The sequence below is a fragment of the Chelonoidis abingdonii genome, chromosome 14 (assembly GCF_003597395.2).
Source record: "Chelonoidis abingdonii isolate Lonesome George chromosome 14, CheloAbing_2.0, whole genome shotgun sequence".
Lineage (NCBI taxonomy): Eukaryota > Metazoa > Chordata > Testudines > Testudinidae > Chelonoidis > Chelonoidis abingdonii.
This window is the reverse complement of record NC_133782.1, coordinates 32,526,385-32,546,262: the sequence shown is the minus strand read 5'-3', so window position 1 is coordinate 32,546,262 and position 19,878 is coordinate 32,526,385. Positions and strand designations below refer to the sequence as shown.

General features: G+C 45.7%; 1 protein-coding gene and 1 long non-coding RNA gene across 3 annotated transcripts in view; one reads left to right on the top strand and one right to left on the bottom strand.

Annotated features, from left to right (window-relative positions):
* Positions 1-19,878, top strand: part of FAM83C (family with sequence similarity 83 member C) — a 293,103-nt gene that overhangs the window by 4,698 nt on the left and 268,527 nt on the right. The window contains exons 2-4 of one of the 2 annotated variants that reach the window (XM_075072351.1): positions 5,694-5,861; positions 11,288-11,412; positions 14,057-15,049. In XM_075072351.1, the coding sequence (XP_074928452.1) occupies positions 5,694-5,861; positions 11,288-11,412; positions 14,057-15,026 (1,263 nt within the window). In that variant the 3' untranslated portion in view covers positions 15,027-15,049. Of the gene's footprint in view, positions 1-5,693; positions 5,862-11,287; positions 11,413-14,056; positions 16,724-19,878 lie in introns of those variants that run through there. The other variant, XM_032766543.2, reaches the window with a different exon arrangement.
* On the bottom strand, positions 11,044-14,063 carry LOC116816910 (uncharacterized). Its single transcript, XR_004371820.2, has 3 exons — positions 13,787-14,063; positions 13,308-13,435; positions 11,044-11,215 (listed from the first exon to the last, which is right to left on the bottom strand). It is a non-coding gene; the product is annotated as an uncharacterized LOC116816910 (long non-coding RNA).

Genomic DNA, 19,878 nt, shown 5'->3' with positions numbered 1-19,878 from the left:
GCACCCCACAGTGTTGGACATGAACCTAGAGTTCTGTAGGGGACTCTGGCACTTCAAGCAATTTCATGAAGTTGGAGTTTGCTTGAGTGCATAATATCCTGATTCATCCCAAGATGACTCCTGATTTGTGGAGGCCATTGACAAATTGCTCCTCTTTTTGGGTCCAGTCCCCCACCAAACAGCCCCCAGAGAAGTCTTTGTTCTTCAAGATTACCATGAAATCCTTCAGTTCAGGCTGAGCTACTCACTACATCCTCCAGTCATTCTTGGTATCCCCTGGCTCATCATCCACAAACCAAGTATCCACTGGAAGACCATTCATTTTAATGGTTCATTTTAATTTTCAATACTACTGGCAATCTTTTGTCCCAGAGTCGAATCTCCAGTCAAAGGGTTGCTTCAGCTCTACATGCCCCCATAGGGACCCAGAGACTGAAGAGTTGGGCAGTCTTTCTATTCTCCCAATCGCCCTGAGAATAGCTGCCAAATATCAGGCTTAGGCAGATGTGTTCAATTAAAAAAAAAGGCTGATTTTTTTGCCACTGCATTACATCTATGGCTGCTCCATTGATCTCTAGTTCAGAATGGAGATACCTTGGTGAATCCATTTCTTCTCAGGGCCAGAGTTACAGACTCTCTGGAGCTATCTTAAGGTAACCCTGCAAAAGGGGTTCATCCATACCTCCAGGTTTAAACGACTGTAAATGATGGATTCTCTGTAACTTGGAAGTCTTTTAACCACTGTTCGAGGACTTCAGTAACTCAGGCAGAGGTTAGAGGTCTATTACAGGATTGTGTTGATGAGGTTGTGGGGCCTGCAATGTGCAGGATGTCAGATTACATTATCATCATGGTCCCTTCTGACCTTAAAGTCTATGAGAATTTAACCTCTGAGGATAGGACAAGAAGCAATGGAATTAAATTGTAGCAGGGAGGTTTCGGTTGGACATTGGTAAAAACTACCTGTTAGGGTGGTTAAGCACTGGAATAAATTGCTGAGGGAGGTTGTGGAATCTCAATCATTGTAGATGTTTAAGAGCAGATTAGACAAACACCTGTCAGGGATGGGCTAGATCAGGGGTGGGCAAACTTTTTGGCCCGAGGGCCACATCGGGGTTGTGAAACTGTATGGGGGGCCAGGTAGGGAAGGCTGTGCCTCCCCAAACAGCCCGCCCCCACCCCTATGTTTTGTCAGGCAGTTATACACCAACATGCCCATGGGGAAAGTTGACCCTATCAGTTAGTGGTTGTTTTTGCTCTGGAACCAGAGAGTTTATATACTTTTATCCTATTGTGATGGGGCAAGGCCAGATGGCTACAGTAAAGTACTGAGGAACAGGTATGTTAGCCCCAGGCTAAACAAATCCCTAGTACCCTGGTAACCAAATGGCAGTTGCTCCAGGTTAATCAAGACGCACCTGAGCCCATTAAATCTTTCTAGGAAGGCAGTAGAGAAGCTACTTTAAATAGAACCCTGCACGCAATCAAGGCGGCTAATGCGTGGCACCCTGGGGTTTAAAAAGGAGCTCATCCAGTCAGGAGGAGAGGCCAGAGGGAGGGCATGATGTGGGAAGCAAGCTAGGAGCAGGAGTGAGAGTGGGAGTGTACTACTGAGGAGCGAAGCAGATTTCGAGGAGGACAAGCGTTACAGACACCGGAGGAGGTCTCTTGGTGAGGTTAAAGAAAGGCTGTTGGGAGGAGGCCATGGGAGAGAATGCAAGCGACTCAAGAGTTGTAGCTGTCATGCAGCTGTGCAGAGGCAACTATAGAGCAGCTGCATCACGGGCCCTGAGGCTGCGACCCGGAGTAGAGGCGGGCTGGGTTCCCCCAAACCTCCCAACTCCTGATCAGACACAGGGAGGAGTTGACCAGAACTGTGGGTTCCACAAGAGGGGAAGATCACTGAGGTGAACAAATCTGCCAATAAGCGCAGGACCTACCAAGGTAGAGGAGGAACTTTGTCACACTATATAATGTACCTGCTGATGTCTTTATTATCTAGATCAGCAGTTCTCAAACTTTAGCAACCCAAGAACCCCCATTTTGATTTAAAATTTTTCCGTGGTCCCCAAGGCCCCCCACTCAGCCCCTGCCTCACGCTCTGCCACGAGGCCATGCCCCCACTAACTCCATTCCCCCCTCCCTCCCTCGCTTGCTCTCCCTCATCCTCACTCACTTTCACGAGGCTGTGGCAGGGGGTTGGAGTGCGGGTGCAGGCTGGGGGTGGGGTATGAGGGAAGGAGTTTGGGTGTGGGCTCTGGACTGGGGACTGGGGTGCAGGAACGGGTGAGGGGGGATGGCAGTTACCTTGGGTGGCTCCTGAAAGCGACTGGCACATCCCTCTGGCAGTGGCTCCTAGGCGGGAGGGACCAAAGGATCTCCGCACGCTGCCCCTGCCCACAGGCACTGCCCCCACAGCTCCCACTGGCTGCAGTTCCTGGCCAATGGAGGCTGCGGCGTTGGTGCTCGGGCCATGGGCAACGCGCAGAGACCCCCTGCTCCCACCCTCCCCCAGGCCGGAGGAGTGTGCTGGCCACTTCTGGGAATGGCATGGAGCCAGGGTCCCCGCTCCTCCCCCTCCCTTCCAGCGCCTCCTTCACACCAGGGAACAGCTGTTCCCTGGTGTGAAGGAGGCACTGTGAGAGAGGAAGGGAGGTGGGAGGAGTTCATCAGTGGGGCCTGTGGACCCCCTGGAATACTGTTGGGGACCACCAGGGGTCCACGGACCCCAATTTGAAAAATACTGATCTAAATGAATGTCCAGTCCTTTTCTGAATCCTGCTAAGCTCTTGGCCTCAGTGAAATTAAACAGCAATAAGTCACCAGGACCAGATGGTATTCACCCAAGAGTTCTGAAGGAACTCAAATGTGAATTGCAGAACTACTATCTGTAGTCTATAACCTGTCATTTAAATCAGCTTCTGTACCAGATGACTGGAGGAGAGCTAAAGTGATGCCAATTTTTAAAAAGGGCTCCAGAGGTGATCCCAGCAATTACAAACCTGTATACCGGACTTCAGTACCAGGCAAACTGGTTGAAACTATAATAAAGAACAATATTGTCAGACATATAGATGAACATAATTTGTTGAGGAAGAGTGAACATGGTTTTTGTAAAGGGAAATCATGCCTCACCAATCTACTAGAATTCTTTGAGGGAGTCAACAACCATGTGGACCAAGGGGATGCAATAGTTATAGTGTACTTAGATTCTCAGAAAGCCTTTGACAAAGTCCTTCACTAAAGGCTCTTACGCAAAGTAAACTGCCACGGGATAAGAGGGAAGATGCTGTCATGGATTGGTAATTGGTTAAAAGATAGGAAACAAAGGGTAGGAATAAATGGTCAGTTTTCAGAATGGAGAGAGGTAAATAGTGGTGTCCCCCAGGAGTCTGTTCTGGGACCAATCTTATTCAACATATTCATAAATGATTTGAAAAAAGGGGGTAAACAGTGAGGTGCCAAAATTTTGTATCCTCTGCAAATTAGCAAAGATAGTTAAGACCCAGGCAGACTGCGAAGAGCTACAAAAGGAACTCACAAAATTGGGTGACTGGGCAACAAAATGGCAGATGAAATGTAATGTTGATAAATGCGAAGTAGTGTACATTGGAAAGCATAATCCCAGCTACCTGTATACATATAAAATGATGGTGTCTAAATTAGCTGTTACCACTCAAGAAAGAGATCTTGGAGTCATTGTGGATGGTTCTCTGAAAACATCCACTCAATATGCAGCGGCAGTCAAAAAAGCAAACAGAATGCTAGGAATAATTAATAGAGGAATAGATAATAGGACAGAAAATATCATGTTGCCTCTATATAAATCCATGGTATGGCCACATCTTGAATACTGTGTGCAGATGTGGTCACTCCATCTCAAAAAAGATGTATTGGAATTGGAAAAGGTTCAGAAAAGGGCAACAAAAATGATTAGGGGTATGGAATGGCTTCTGTATGAGGAGAGATTAATAAGACTGGGACTTTTCAGTTTGGAAAGGAGATGGCTAAGGGGAGATATGACTGAGGTCTATAAAATCATGACTGGTGTAGAGAAAGTAGATAAGGACGTGTTTACTACTTTTCATAACACAAGAACTAGGGGGTCACTAAATGAAATTAATAGGCAACAGGTTTAAAACAAAAGGAAGTATTTCTTCACACAACACAAAGTCAAACTGTGGAACTCCTACAGGGTTCAGAATGGAACTAGATAAATCCATGGAGGATAGGTACATCAATGGCCATCAGTCAGGATGGGCAGGAATTGTGTCCCTAGCCTCTGTTTGCCAGAAGCTGGGAATGGGCAATGAAATGGATCACTTGATTACCTGTACTGTTCATTCCCTCTGGGGCACCTGGCACTGGCCACTGTCAGATACAGGACACTGGGCTAGATGGACCTTTGGTCTGACCCAGTAGGGCCGTTCTTATATCTTATGGCAATGAGTTTCACAGGCTAGTTGTGCATTGTGTAAAAAGTATTTCCTTTTATCTGTCTTAAATATTGTGCTTTTCAATCCCCTTTCTCTGTGTTACAAGACAGGGTAAATAGCAGTGCCCAGTTCACCTTCTCCAAGTCGTTCATTATTTTATAAATCTCTAACATTCCCTCTTATTTGTCTGCTTCCTAATCTAAACATTCCCAGACTTTTCAGTCTTTTTCTCTTTCCTGAGCCTTCATTCTTTGCTCGCCTCTGAACCGCTCTACATCTGCTACATAGTGTCTGAGATGGGATAACCAGAACTGCACATACTAACACAGGGATGAGTGTGCCATTCATTTATAGAATGGCATGATATTTCCCATATTATTTTTATTCAATTCCTTATGCACCCTAGTGTTTTATTTCTTTTTTGGCTGCCAAGGCATATTGAGCTGAGCTCTTCATGGAATGGAGCCCAGGTCTTTTTCCTGGTGGGTTACAGTTAATTTAGAACCCTACAACATGTAGGAGCAATTCAAATTGTTCTTTCTATTGTCCTTACTGTATATGTCATCTGCCGTGCTACCCATTCCCCTTCCTTGGTTAGGTCCCTCTGAATCTTCTCTCAGTTTTTCTAGCCAAACTATGCTGCAGTCCTAAGTATACTGTGGGGATGAGCATGGTAATGCTGCCACCTTGCTGCTCATTCTCCCTGATAACAAGTCCAGATTCCTTATTATGAATTGAAAGATGGTCAAGGTTTGGCAACAACCTGCAGCCCTGTCTGAGGCCCTCAACATCCTACCTCCATGTATATAGAGAGAGGTGCTAGGACCTGTCCCCTGGCACTCCACTATTTAGTGCTCCAAGAGTACCTCTATCCTAGAAACACTAGCATGGCACAGCTGCACTGCTGTAGTGTAGATGCTTACTACAGTGATAGAAGGAGTTCCTCCATCTTTGTAATAAATCCATGTCTCCAAGAGGTGGTAGCTAGATCTATGGAAGAATTATTCTGTCAACCTAGTGCTGTCTACATTAGGAGTTACATGGCTTAATTATGTGAGTGACAAAGCTAGGTCAACATAACTTTCCAGTGTACATCAGCCCTGAGTACATAACTCTTCAGTGTATATCAACACTTTATGGTGTTCAGGTCTCTGAGGTGTTGCTTTCTGCCCTTTTCGGCTGGGAAGCTACCTACCACAACTGTGTCCATCTAGGAATGATCCTTCAGTTGGGTTTTCTTGTTTGTTTTCTGGCTAGGTGATAGCAGTCGTCATGGATCTCTTCACAGACATGGAGATATTCTGTGACCTGATGGAAGCTTCAAGCAGACGACGTGTCTCTGTTTACTTGATCCTTGATGAGAAGTACTTGAAGTATTTTATAGAGATGTGCAGTAAAATGTGTCTTAACAAGGACCATTTCCCAGTAAGTTTGCAGCATTTCTTTTGGTGGTGTACAAGTTAATGCAATTGATATTTATGACAGAATATACCCCTGTATTCACACACCCTATTGTAATAATGTTTGTACAAAGGATGCCTTGTGAGGTGTCATTTAAAAACTCATAATTTGCTGATCAGTGATATCATGGTGAAATGCACATAGCCGCGTTATATGTGAAGTTATAAGCTGACTAAAAGTAGGTTTTCCAGATAAGTCTGGGGAGTGGCTAAACCAGTTTCTCAGACACTGAGAACAAGCTGATGCCTCAGGCGGGTGTAAACAAGGCTGATAGACCATTACCTGCCAAGGGTTTGTCTTCATATACAGTGCCACAGCAGCACCACTTTAATGAAGATGTTACTACGCCGACTGGAGAACTTCTCTTGTCCACATAGTTAATCCACCTCCGCAAAAGGCAGCAGCTATGTCAACGAGAGAGGCTTTCCCCCACAGTGCAGTCTACATGAGAGGTGAAGTTGGTATAACTACATTGCTCAGGGGGTGGATTTTTCACAGCACTGAGCAATATAGTTATACTGATATAGGTCTGTGGCATACACCTCGCCTCAGTGGCCATTCTTTGGCAGGAAGGGGGCAGGTGCAAAAATCTACATCTTAGCAAAGAAACAGCCTGGAGTTTCCTTCCGTGCAGATTGCCTGTTGCCTTGCTCCCAGCTGGAAATGCTTCTCAAAGCGGGGACAGGACTACAAAAAGAAGTGGCAGACACCCCAAGGCACTACACTCTCTCTCCTGCACATCATGTTAACTGCCCCTGAGGAGACAAAGGAAGCAGCCCTTTATCTCTGGGGGATGGGCGTTCACCTAAAGAGTTTGATCAGTAGGACTGCTTGAAAACATGTGGTGAGAAAACTTTGCTTTGAATCTAATATAGTTTTTGTTAAATTAGGCACTAGTAAGCATTTTATCTTTTATTTTCTTAGAACAATTTCTGACTTTTATGCCTCATTACTTGTATTCACTTAAAATCGATCTCTGTGTAGTTAATAAACTTGTTTTATTGTTTTATCTAATCCAGTATGTTTCAGCTGAAGTGTCTGGACAACTATTTAAAATAATAAGCTGGCATATTAATCCCCTAAAGGAATAACTGACTTAATCGTAGAACCACAGGGCTAGAAGGGACTGCAGGGGTCATCTAGTCTAACCCTCTGCCAAGATGCAGGATTTGTTGACTCTAAATCATCCAAGACAGATGGCTCTCCAGCCTCCTTTTGAAAACCTCTTGCGAAGGAGATTCCAGGACCTCCCAAGGCCATCTCTTCCATTGTCCTACTTTTCTTATAGTTAGGAGGTTTTCCCTGAGATTTAAACTAAATCTGCTATGCTGTAATTTGAACCCATTGCCTCTTGTTCTCTCTTGCCATGGAGGGCAGGACAACTTTTCTCCATCTTTTTTATGGCAACTGTTCAAGTATTTGAAGATCACTATCATATCCCCCTTAAATCTCCTCTTTTCCAAACTAAACATACCCAGGTCCTTCAGCCTTTGCTCATGTGGCTGCATTCCATCCCTTTGATCATCTTTGTCACTCGCCTCTGGATTCTTTCCAGTTTCTCCATCTTTTTTATACATTAATGACCAAAACTGGACACAATGCTCCAGCTGAGGCCTAATCAGTGCTGAGTAGAGTGATACTATCACCTCCTGTGACTTGCATGCTGTGTGCCTATGATGATGGAACCCAAAATTGCATTTGCTGACTCACATTGAGGTTGTGAGTCACCACAACTCCCAGATCCTTCTCAGCAGTGCTGCGGCCAATCCAGTTTTCCCCCATTCTGTATTTGTGCATTTGGTTTTTCTTCCTTAAGTGTAGCACCTTATATTTGTCTTTTTTGAATTTCATTTTGTTCTCTATAGCCCAGTTCTCTAATTTATCAAGAACCTTCTGAATTTTAGATGTTAAATAACTCCGGACCCAGAACAGAGCCCTCTGGAACCCCACTTGAGGCCCTTCTCCAGTCTGACATCATTCCATTAATAGTTACTCTTTGTTTGTGCTTTTTTAAACCAATTACGTATAGATCATGTATGTATCCATGCATTATGTATGCACTTCCACTGAGCCTGCATTTCTCCAGCTTACTTATGAGTCTGTCATGTGGGACTGTGTCAAAAGCCTTGCTGAAGTCCGCGTATATTATGACCACTACATTCCCCCTGTCCACCAAACTAGTTACCCTGTCAAAGAAGGAACTCAAGCTGGTCTGGCATGGTTTGTTCTTAGTAAAACTGGCTTTGGGGTTTTAGATTGCGGAAAAGCTCCTTGTGCAGCCACATTCGCCTCCTGAAGATGTTCTTATCTTTCCTCTGCGTTGGAACAGCATGATGTTCAGCCACCAGTATTACATCTTTTAAGAACCGCCAGCCCCCTTTGCCTCCTTTTTTTCCTAATTGGTCTTTCCGTGGGGCCTTGCCTACTATTTCTGAGTTGGTTGAAATCTGCCTTTCTGAACTCCAGTGTCCTTGTTTTGCTGTTCTCATGCCCTCCTTTCCACAGGATCTTGAATTTCTATCAGATCATGATCAGTTCTTCCCAAGTTCCCGACCACCTTCACGTTCACAACTAATTCATCCCTGTTAGTCAAAACCAGATCCAAAATGAATGACCCCCTAGTTGTTTCCCCAACTTTCTGATTCAGAAAGTTGTCCTCTTACACATGCTAAGAATGTGCAGGACATATGTTTTGCTGTAATAATCTTCCAACAGATATCAGGGAAGTTAAAATCTTCCATTAATACTAGCTCATAATATATTTGTACCGTCCAGGAGGGGGCTGGGTCGCACAGGACATACATGTCAGGGACTCTAACCCAGACTGCAAAGTTCATTGTCTGACCGTGAGAGAGACAGGCAACACCAGCAAGGTCCGATCAAAAGCTCTTTATTGACAAGTGCATGCATCAATAGAGAGCACCTCGTCTCCAGAGAGAACCAGCCAGCCCTTTACATCTTAGTATAAGCCTATATAGACAGTTCCATCACGTCATAAATTATTCACTGGAGCAACCCACCCCCTTCTTCTAACAACTAGAAACTAGATACTTTTAGTATACATGTTTTACAGCATTAGGTGATTAACAATATCTTAGCAAGCACCAGAAGTTAGGAATGTAGGAGAGTTAAAACAGACAGAGAACTGAATCGAGGAGTGAAAACAGGGAGGCTGGGATTTCTTATCAGTTCTTCAAAGGTACTCTTCCTAACACAGCACAGTTAGTACTATACCAGGAATGCAGCCCCTTCCTTATCTCACTTTTTCCTAGCGCTTCATGAGACATGCTGCTTCTCAGTTCTTTTCCACTCAGGGATTACCCACAAACCTCTGTTAGCCTGACTTTGGTCAGGTTGGCATACCTGGTTTTGTCTGCTATATCTTTATTCAGGCCTAACATACATTTCTGAGGGAAGATCTGCGTGTGTGCTGGGGTCATTCTACACCATAACCAAGGCTGGTAAGAGAGTAACAAGCCTTGTGGATGGGGGGAAGTGGTACATGTGGTATATCTCGACTTCAGTAAGGCTTTTGATACTGTCTCACATGACCATTTCATAAACGAACTAGGGAAATGCAACCTCGATGAAGCTACTATAAGGTGGGTGCATAACTGGTTGGAAAACCATTCCCAGAGAGTAATCAGTGGTTCACAGTCATGCTGGAAGGGCATAACAAGTGGGTTCTCGCAAGGATCAGTTCTGGGTCCAGTTCTGTTCAATATCTTGATCAGTGTCTTAGATAATGGCATAGAGAGTACTCTTACAAAGTTTGCAGATTATACCAAATTGGGAGGGGTTGCAAGTGCTTTGGAGAATAGGATTAAAATTCAAAATGATCTGGACAAACTGGAGAAATGGTCTGAAGTAAATAGGATGAAATTCAATAAGGACAAATGCAAAGTTCTCCACATGGGAAGGAACAATCAATTGCACACATACAAAATAGGAAATGACTGCCTAGGAAGGAGTACTGCAGAAAGAGATCTGGGGGTCATCATGGATCACAAGCTGAATATGAGTCAACAGTGTAACACTTTAACAAAACAAGAGAACATCATTTGCGATATATTAGCAGGAGTGTTATAAGCAAGGACATGACAAGTAATTCTTCTGCTCTACTCCTCACTGATAAGGCCTCAACTGGAGTATTGTGTCCAGTTCTGGGGGCCACATTTCAGGAAAGATGTGGACAAATTGGAGAAAGTTCAGAGAAGAGCAACAAAAATTATTAAAGGTCTAGAAAACATGACTTATGAGGGAAGATTGAAAAAGTTGTGTTTGTTTAGTCTGGAGAAGAGAAGACTGAGAGGGGACATGATAACAGTTTTCAGGTACATAAAAGTTTGTTTACAAGGAGGAGGGTGAAAAATTGTTGTTCTTAACCACTGAGGACCAGGACAAGAAGCAATGGGCTTAAATTGCAGCAAGGGCGGTTTAGATTGGACATTTGGAAAAACTTGCTAACTGACAGGGTGGTTAAGCACTGGAATAAATTGCCTAGGGAGGTTGTGGAATCTCCATCACTGAAGGTTTTTAAGAGCAGGTTAGACAAACACCTGTCAGGAATAGTCCAGTTATTACTTAGTCCTGCCTTGAATGCAGGAGACTGGACTACTTGATCTCTCAAGGTCCTTTCCAGTCCTACACTTCTATGATTTTATGAAGGATCACCAAAGTATCCTGTGCAAGGCATAAATGTGAGTAGGCTCAGATCAGTTTTACTCTGGTGAGGCAACTAATGATGTTGTCCGACAAGATTACAAGTCAGGCTGATAAAGGTAACTGGGAAATAATATAGTTAGAATTATGTAAGACATTTTTACTGCATGACTAACAAAACCCTAACAATATCCAGAATCTGTATTCTATATATTGAATGGATTAAAAAGCTGACTGACTGAGAGATCTCAAAATGTAGCTGTGAATGAGGAATCATCAACTAATGGTGTCTTTCTGGTGGGTTCTACAAGGGTTGGTTCTTAGGCCAGAGCTTTTCAATAATTGTATAAATGATGTGGTAGAAATGGTATCGATTTATAAATTCTATAAATGATGTAGAAGGACAAGTTCGTCATGCCAAGATCTTGTATAACCGGTGGTTTAAGTTGCCATCTAACCACAACATGTTAATTGTTGGTACGGTATTTTTATTTCATTACATGATCCCCAAGCAGCAGGCAGATTGATAGAACTCTCTGTTACTGTAGGGAACGTGGTATCTAGAAAACACTTTATGCCTTGCTGCTTCCCTCCTTTCCGGACTGGGGGGTCACTGTCAGACAGCCCATCACTCAGGTTATCATTTGTATAGAAATCTGTTAAGAAAGCAAAGATTTAGCGTATTCTGTTCAATCTAGTTCAATCCATATTTCGTCCTCTGATTTCAGAACATTCGAGTGCGGTGTGTGAGTGGAGACGCATATTACAGTAAAGGAGGCAAGAAATTTGAAGGTCAAGTCTTGGAGAAGTTTGTACTGATAGATTGTGACCATGTTCTTGCTGGTACATACAGGTGAGACATCACAGTTTGCACGTCTAAAACTCAGAGACATTGGTTTCTCTGTGACAATGAATGTTTGGCCCAACTTCATAATCTCACCCGCATCCCTCACACCCTCTTCCTGCCTGATTTCAACACATGGCTCTCCCTCTTCATCACTGTCAATGACTTTATCTTTCATGCTGATTGCTCACCCATCCTCTAGCTTCCTGCCCTTACCTTACTGTTTGATCTTCAGACTGCATTATCTCCCACTGCACACACACTCCACCAATGCCACTCCCTGGACTTTGTTGTCTTCACACGGCAGTGATCTTTTCCACTTCTGATCACCATTTTCTTTCCTTGAATACTGTCCACACCCACCCTGCTCTCTACCTCCCAGCTGGCCCTTCCACGACCTTTGATTGAGCAACATCTGGTTTTGTTGCTGCTCATAACTGCACCCTTGCCCATGGCTCCCTGCTTCCTCACCTCTGATTGCAGTTGACGCTCTCTATTCTACACTCTCCTCCACGCCACTCTTTTGCTCTTCCTCCCCTCCACCCTGGTTTACATCCAGCATTTGCTTCCCCCACTCTTGCTCCTGAGCTGCTGGGCAGCCCCAAAGAGTCTCAGCGGGCCACTGGGGCTTCCTCCATTACAAACTCATCTTCTCCTCAAGTTCTGCTGACTTCCTCACAAAGCAGCCCTACTTCCCCCTTATTGAGTCCCAGGCCCACATCACCATTGCCTCATAACAAGTGTGAAAAATTGGGACGGGGGTGGGGGGTAATAGGTGCCTATGTAAGAAAAAGCTCCAAAAATCAGGACTGTCCCTATAAAATTGGGACATCTGGTCACCCTACTGCGGTTGTACCAGAATAAAACTGGTCTGTGTGCCCAGCATTGCATCAAGGGGCCACATGAGAGCACAATGCGTTAATCTTGCCCAGAAGGTTGTGAGGATTAACAAGCGCTTTTACAGGCATATCCAGTGGAAGGGGCACAGAGTGTGCGGCTGTGGGCTGGGAGGCCGCACATTACAGAGGCTGAGATGACAAGGATCTGCACTATGGGCAGTGAGGTGAAAAGCTGGACCAATCAGAGAGATCCAGTGACAATAACCACTGGGCAAAGAACACCTGGGCAGCGGCTTCTAGCCAGCTGGTGCCACTTACATGGATGAACCAGTCAGTGCACTGCAGCATTGGCAGGTGCCAGGGACAGCTAGACTCAGTCCTTTCCGCTCCCTCCCTCTGCATTGCCAGCACTGTCCTGCAGGGAAAGTCCTGTCCAGCTCCTGGGGACCCCCTCCTCAACAGGCTCCCTACAGAGCTCAGGGGTGTCTCCCCTGCTTCTCAGAGCAACAGCCAAGAGACTCCTCATTCCCCCCAACCCCGGCTCCCTGTCTGTGTTCACCAGTGCTACCCCACCATGCTTCCTGCCTGACTGCCCCGTGCACCCACCTGAGCCCTCCTGCCCTGCCCACCTGTGCCCCCAACCCTCTGCTGCCCATGCACCCCCTGTGCCCCCCAACCCTCCCCACCCATGCTCCCCCTGCCCTTCCCACCTGTGCCCCCAACCCTCTGCTGCCCATGCTCCCCCTGTAGCCCCTAACTCTCCCTGCTCGTGCTCTCCCTGCCCTTCCCACTTGTAGCCACCCCATTCCCCCCCGGCCTCCTGCACTGTTGACGCGCTGAGCAGGGAGCTGCTGGCAAAGAGCAATGGAGGGTCAGTACTGGTGGCTGAAGGAATGGGGTGTTTGTGCAGCCTCCTGCTCGGTGCCGCATGCTCTGCCCTGCACAGCACCCTCCTCCCAGCACCATGTACTGTGCCACCCGCTAATGCTGTCCCACCACTGGCACTGTAACACTATCCCCCCGCCCCCACAGCTAATCCCCGCATCTTCATGCAATTAATGTTACCTGTTGTATAATGTAGATGAAACGTGGACGCAAAGAGTCATGTTAACATGGCCTGGTCACTGTCCAAAATTAAACAGTTTAACCCAGGTTCAGGGGTTGGGATCCTGAGACTTCAGCAGGCTCAGTACCTGGCAAACACATCATTAAAAATCCCTTTTACCTTGTATTAATGATGCAGAAATAAAGATACAGAAAATACAGCAAGCCGATCCCGGAGGCTCTGGTAGCCTCTGCCTTGCCTCTCCCTGTGCCCAGTATCCCCTAGAACACCTGCCCCTCAGAGCTTGGGATCCCTCCACCCCAGGGGAATACCCTCTCTACAGCCTGGGATCCCACTGCCCAGGAGAATACATCCTCTACAGACCAGGATTTCCTGGACACATCCCATCCAAGATCCCCCCTTCCTTGCTGCTTGGGGACACATCTAGAGCCCCCCACTCGCCTGGCCCTCCTCCCTTCCTGGGACATCTCCCTATTACCGTTTTAACTGCCTGCAAGAAGCCAAGTATGTCTGCACCTTCCCCTCTCCATGTACATCCAGAGCCTAGGGCACAACATCCTTCTCCCTTCACCCTGTGGTAAAACAAACACCTTCCCCTGAGATCATGGAGGTCTGAATATATTACAAAGCACCCATTAGTGTGAGGATAGAAATGCTGTAATAACTACGGTAAATCATTCAAAGGTTAGAAATACCTGCTAATCATCTCTTTCTATTGATTCATTTCACCTTTAAATTTCTTTTCTAGTTTTACTTGGCTTTGCAGTCAAGTTCACACCTGCTTGGTGACACACTTCCGAGGCAAAATCGTTGAGGACTTTGACAGAGAATTCCAAAGCTTGTATGTAGAATCCAAACCTGTGCCTGGTTTCTGTATCCCCGAGGCTGGAACAAGCTCCACTTCACCTCACAGCTCAGCAGGGAACTTCCAGTCTCTCTTAACATCTGCCCAAATGAATGAAGCTGAAACCGCAAGCCATGCAAGCAGTCTCTCAAATTCAAGCATTGACAGCGTAAAGGTGTCTCCTTTTCTGAAGAACTCCACCTACAGTGTACTCCATGAAAAGCAAGACTTGGGTCCAGGTTTCACCAGTGAAAAGAGAAAGGAAGCCATTGGCTCCATGAAGCCAAGTGACTCCAAGCAGCATTCGGAAACGTCAAACTCTAGCCACAGCACTTCAGCTAACTTCAAATCTGCCTTATATGACAAGCCTAATCCTATGTCACACCAGGCATCCTTGCAGCCGGTGTCTTTCCCCATACTAAGCTGCAGTGAACCTAGTCATATAGAAAAGAAGGCATTGGCTAAAATGAAAAATGACCAATTGCTCCATCACTCTGCCATCAGACAGGGACCAAACTTACAGTCCTCCTCTGAGAACACTGGTACAAATGAGGCAGATAACAAGCAGAAAGCGCCCAGTGATGTTTCAAGTGGAAACGCAGTAGAAAGCAGCAGCAAAATCTGCAGGAATGAGAGAACGATGACTCTTGGACATAGTAAACTGGACCTGATTATCCAATACAACCAGTTAAAAAGGGAGCAGACAGCTGCAGTCCCAAGCTCTGCTAGACTCGGTGATGAAGTGCCAAAGGAAAATAGCTGCACTATACACAGGGATGAGAAAACACTGACTCTTGGACACAGTAAACTGGATCTGATCACAAGCTATAACAAATCAAAATCTAAGCAAATATTGAGTCGATTTGGGCCCTAACCTGTTCTCTCTTGTTCTAGGGTGTGTCTACACTTAGTGCTGCAGCAGCGCACTTGCACTGGCCCAGCTGCGCCGTGGTAGCACTTGGTGAAGATGCTACCTACTCTGACGGGAGAGCGTCTCCTGGCGGCACAGGTACTCCACCCCTGCAGTTGTGTCGACAGGAGAAGCCCTTCCACTGACATAGCGCTGTCTACGCTGGGGGTTAGGTTAGTGTAATGACATCACTCAGGAGTGTGGGTTTTCCACACCCCTGAGCGACTTAGTTACACTGATATAAATTTGTAGCGTAAACCAGGGCCTAGTAATCTCATTCCCAGAGTTACCATAATTTTTTTCTGATAGTTTTATCTCATGTCAGTTTGAAAACAAATACAAAACACAGAGTAACGTGAAATAGTCCGGGCTTTCCCATTCCTTTAGCACTTATTAAAAAAGACCATTTTACTACAAGCTTTATTTTAAAAATAATCCTGTGATGTCTATATAGTTCTTTGACTGGTTCTTGGTGATTTAACGAAGGTTCTTTTTAAAATAAGAGGAGTGTTTAAAGATTTTCTTTTCCTATATCAATTTTGTTGACCGCTGACCTGATATTATGACTAATGCTACGATTTTATCACAGAACTCTTGGAATCCGTGGCTTCCAGAGACCTCTGTGACTTAAAGTCCTGCAAGTGGTACGGGACCCCCCTGCAGCTGAGCTCCCCATTTTGTCACGGATATATTTAGTAAAAGTCATGGAGAGGTCACTGCTTCCGTGAATTTTTCTTTATTGCCCATGACCTGTCCGTGCCTTTTTTCTAGTGACAAAATCTTAGCCATATTTATGACTTATGAGCCTGTCTCATGTCTCTTGGGTGATTTTATGCTTGCTAGAGGCAAAATGACATAATAGGAGCATAAGATTGTATGTATGTGGGTGTATGGCTTGTTAGCGTGGAACATGCATGGGGGCAAATAGGTGAACAAAAGTATATGGGTTATTAAGCTTGCTAAAATGTAAGGGCCTATCATATTAGGTTAAGGCTTTGTGGAAGTAATTATATTAAAGGCTGAAGTGCAGCTGAAATGAGAGAAATCTAAGAAGATAATGGCGGGTCAAATATTTTTTACTTTCATTCTGAAACACAATCAAGTAACCCCAAACAGGTCCAGTACTCCACAGAACTCCACAGGAAGGGAGTTTGGGGGGCTTTAGCAATTAAGTTGCTATGCATCATCTAAGCAGTTAGACTGCTTGTACATATAGGAATTATTAATAAATACGTGATGTAAGAGAGGAATATCAATGCTTGAGGTATAATTAAGGACACTCCAAAGGCCATGTATGGTTAGGGACTGCTATTGACCTTTTTATAATCAGGATAAAGCATGAAATCATATATATCTGTACTATCACCATAAGAAAGGGTATAAAATGCCACCCTCAGTTCCCATTTCTTGGGGTGCGTCAGGTCCCCAAGCCTGTGTAAACTTAATCAGGATCTCCTTTCTGATGGGCTCCACTTATGTTCCCTTCCATCTTTGTTTCCAATGGTCTCCATACGTTGTAAATATGCACAATGCAAGCCTGTAAGTTGGAGCAATGCAGGAAACCACTTTACTGTACTTACCTTATTCTAATCTTAGTGTATATTGATCCTTTCCTATAAGTTCAATTATAGTTGTTTGTACTAAATAAAGTTTGTTTCACCAGATTCCATCTTTTCAATTAACTTTAAGTAGCCGTCTAAGAAAAGAACCTGTTATCTGAGACAAGTGCATGTTGCACCCTAATACATAATCTTGTAAGTGAGATAACTGTTCAGGCTACAACTTGCCGACAACGTTGAGAGAGATGGTGTGAACTACATTAAAAAAGTAAACAAAACTTACCACTGAAAATATCAGTGTCCAGTCATGTGATTGCGCATACACGTGTCATAAATAGATAGGTAAGGTAAGGGTTAAGTTTCTTTTACCTGGAAAATGTAACCAAACACCTGACCAGAGGACCAATCAGAGAACTGGATTGTTTAAAGTCAGAGGCGGGAATTTGTATACTCGGGGTCTTTTTTGTTTTCTCGGCTGTGAGTAAACAAGGTTTCCTCCTAACTCCATCTTATCTTAAAGTTTCTTCTAAACATCTGTAAGTACAAAGGAAAACAAAGTAATTCGGCTATGATGAGCTTTGTGTTGTATTCACATGTATGTTGATTTGTTGGACTGGTTTAATTGGGCTATCTTTTAAATCAGACTGTTTCTTCATATTTTCTTATAAGCAAGAGCCTGTATTGAGTTTCTTAATGCAAGATTATTGTTTTATATTTCCTTTTTTTTATATAAACTTTTCTTTTAAAACTTGTGGAAGTTTCTTTTCCTAGTGAGGCAAAGGGAAGGGAAAAGCCAGGCTGTGGGCTATTTTCCTATTGCTTTCAGGGAAAGAGCAGGCTACGGGGAAAGATAAAAAGAATCACCTCTGTATCAGGTACCTGTCTCCCTCACGGGAAGGCAGGCACGGGGAAAGGCAAAGCCAAGCTGTTGGCATTTTGCATCTCAATTGTCCTGAGGGTAGAGAACGCTTATCTCTTGGGAAGCAGAGAAACCGGTTTCGTGATACTCACAGGCTAGACCAAGAGGCAAGCCTGGGAAGGAGGGGGGAAGGGGTTTTCTCCCCTGCTTTTAGCATCCAAGGGATTTGGAATCTGGGTGTCCCCCCAAGGGAGGGTTGGGGACACCAGAGAGAGGAAAGGGGGGATCAGGCCCCATCAATTCCTGATCTGGTGGCAGCGAGAATATCCAAGCTGGTAGTGAGCTTGGGGGAGTTTCAGGTAAGCCCCCAGATTTTGGACACAAAAGTCCAGGTTTGGGACAGGACCAGATTGTGGAAGCTAAAGTTCAGGTCTGGGACTGGGAGGCTATATTACCACAACACGTATGTGTCTGGGGTGAGGATGTGGAAGAATAAATGTGAGAGCATGCATGTTGCTGAGCAAGGCATTGCCATTCCCAGGCAAAGACTGTAGTCGACATCTCTGTCCCCTGGCACATTGGAACTCTCAACAATACGCATAAAGCTTGTCTGTGAGAGAGCCAAAACTTTCTCTGGGGATGGTCCAAGACTATGGAGTGAGCTCCTGCAGGAACTAGGATCATCACAAATCTCACTACCTTTCACCCCATATGTACAGTGCATTTCTTTGACTTCGCTTCTGTAGTATAAACACACACACACATATATATAAAATACTAAAAGAAAATAACCCCTCCCCCCCACCAAAACAAGACTCCACTGCACCTGCTTCTCCCTCTAGGGAGAGGATGAGAGAACAAACAAGACATGATAGATGTCCTAGATCAGTGGTTTTCAAACTGCGGGTCATGACCCAGTACTGGGTCGTGAAATGGAAGGCACTGGGTCGTGGCGGTTCTGGTCAGCACCACCAGGTGGGAAGTTAAAAGTCCCATTGGTGGTGCTGCCCAGCTAAGGCAGACAAGCTCCTACCAGTTCTGACACCATGCTGCGCCCCGGAAGTGGCCAGCAGCAGGTCCAGATCCTGGGCAGATGGTCCACAGAGCTCCCCGCCCTGACCACTGGCTCCACACTCTTATTGGGCAAGAACTGGCGAATGGGAGCTGGGGGTGGGTGATGCCTGCAGGCAAGAGTCACACAGCGCTGCTTTTGTACCTCCGCTTAGGAGCTGGACCTGCTGCTGGCCGCTTCTGGGGTGCAGTGCCTGCCTTAGCACCCCTGCTGTGCTTCCAAAGGTAAGCCTGCACCCCAATCCCCTGCCCCAACCCTGAGCCCCCCAAAACCCAGAGCCCCTTCCTGCACTCCAAACCCCTCATCCTCAGCCCACAGCCCTGACCCTCCTGCACCCCTGCCACAGCCCAGAGCCACCTCCCACACCCTGAACCCCTCATTCCTGGCCCCACCCTGCAGCTCTCACCCCTGCATCCAACCCTCTGCCCCAGCCCTGAGCCCCTCCCATACCCCAAACCCTTATCCCCAGCTCTATTGGATTGTGGGCATCAACAATTTTCTTCAACTGGGTCGCCAGAAAAAAAGTTTGAAAGCCACTGTCCTAGAGTCATCGAATTTAAGGCCAGAAGGGAGCGCCTGACTTCCTATAGTACAGGCTTCCATTGCCATCCGGTACCTGCACATTAAACCTAACAACCAAAATGAGACCAAGGAACATTAGAAGCACAGAAAACTAGACTATGTGCCAAAGGCAGATAGGAGGGACCAAGGTGCTGGACCAGTACTCGAAGGCCCTGCAGTGATACAACTGAAGGTGCTGACCTACTGCACAAAAACCTATAGAAAATAGAATACCAGAGCAGACAGGTGGTTTCTGCTCTGCTAGCGCTTCCTGCCTTTACACGTGTGGCTGTCTGTACGGTTACGTTAACCCTTTTTATAAAACTATGATCCCTTTTGTACAAAGTAAATCTTGTGAAGTATCATTTGAAAACTCATAATCTGATGATCGTTATTATCCTGGCAAAATGTCTGTACCAACAGCGTACGTAAAGTGAAAAGATGCTGAGACATGCTCCAAACTTAGCAAAGCAGGCACAGCCCAGTTCCTCAGGGACAAAAGGCAAACTGATACCTTGGCCAGGTCTCAACAACAGCAGATGAACTGTCTGGTGAAGTGGCCATTGTTTGGCAGGAAGAGGGTCTGAGCCAGACATTTACATCTAGGCACTAGAACAGCTGCGGGGTCCCACGTGAGGGAGGAACCGCTGGGTGTTGCGGGGCCGGGCCCTGGGCAGCCCCGCTGGGTACGGCGCACACGCTGGTGTTTAGCAGAGGCCCAGCAGCCGGCTGCACACGTCACTGCGAGGCCGCCATGTCCGGCGG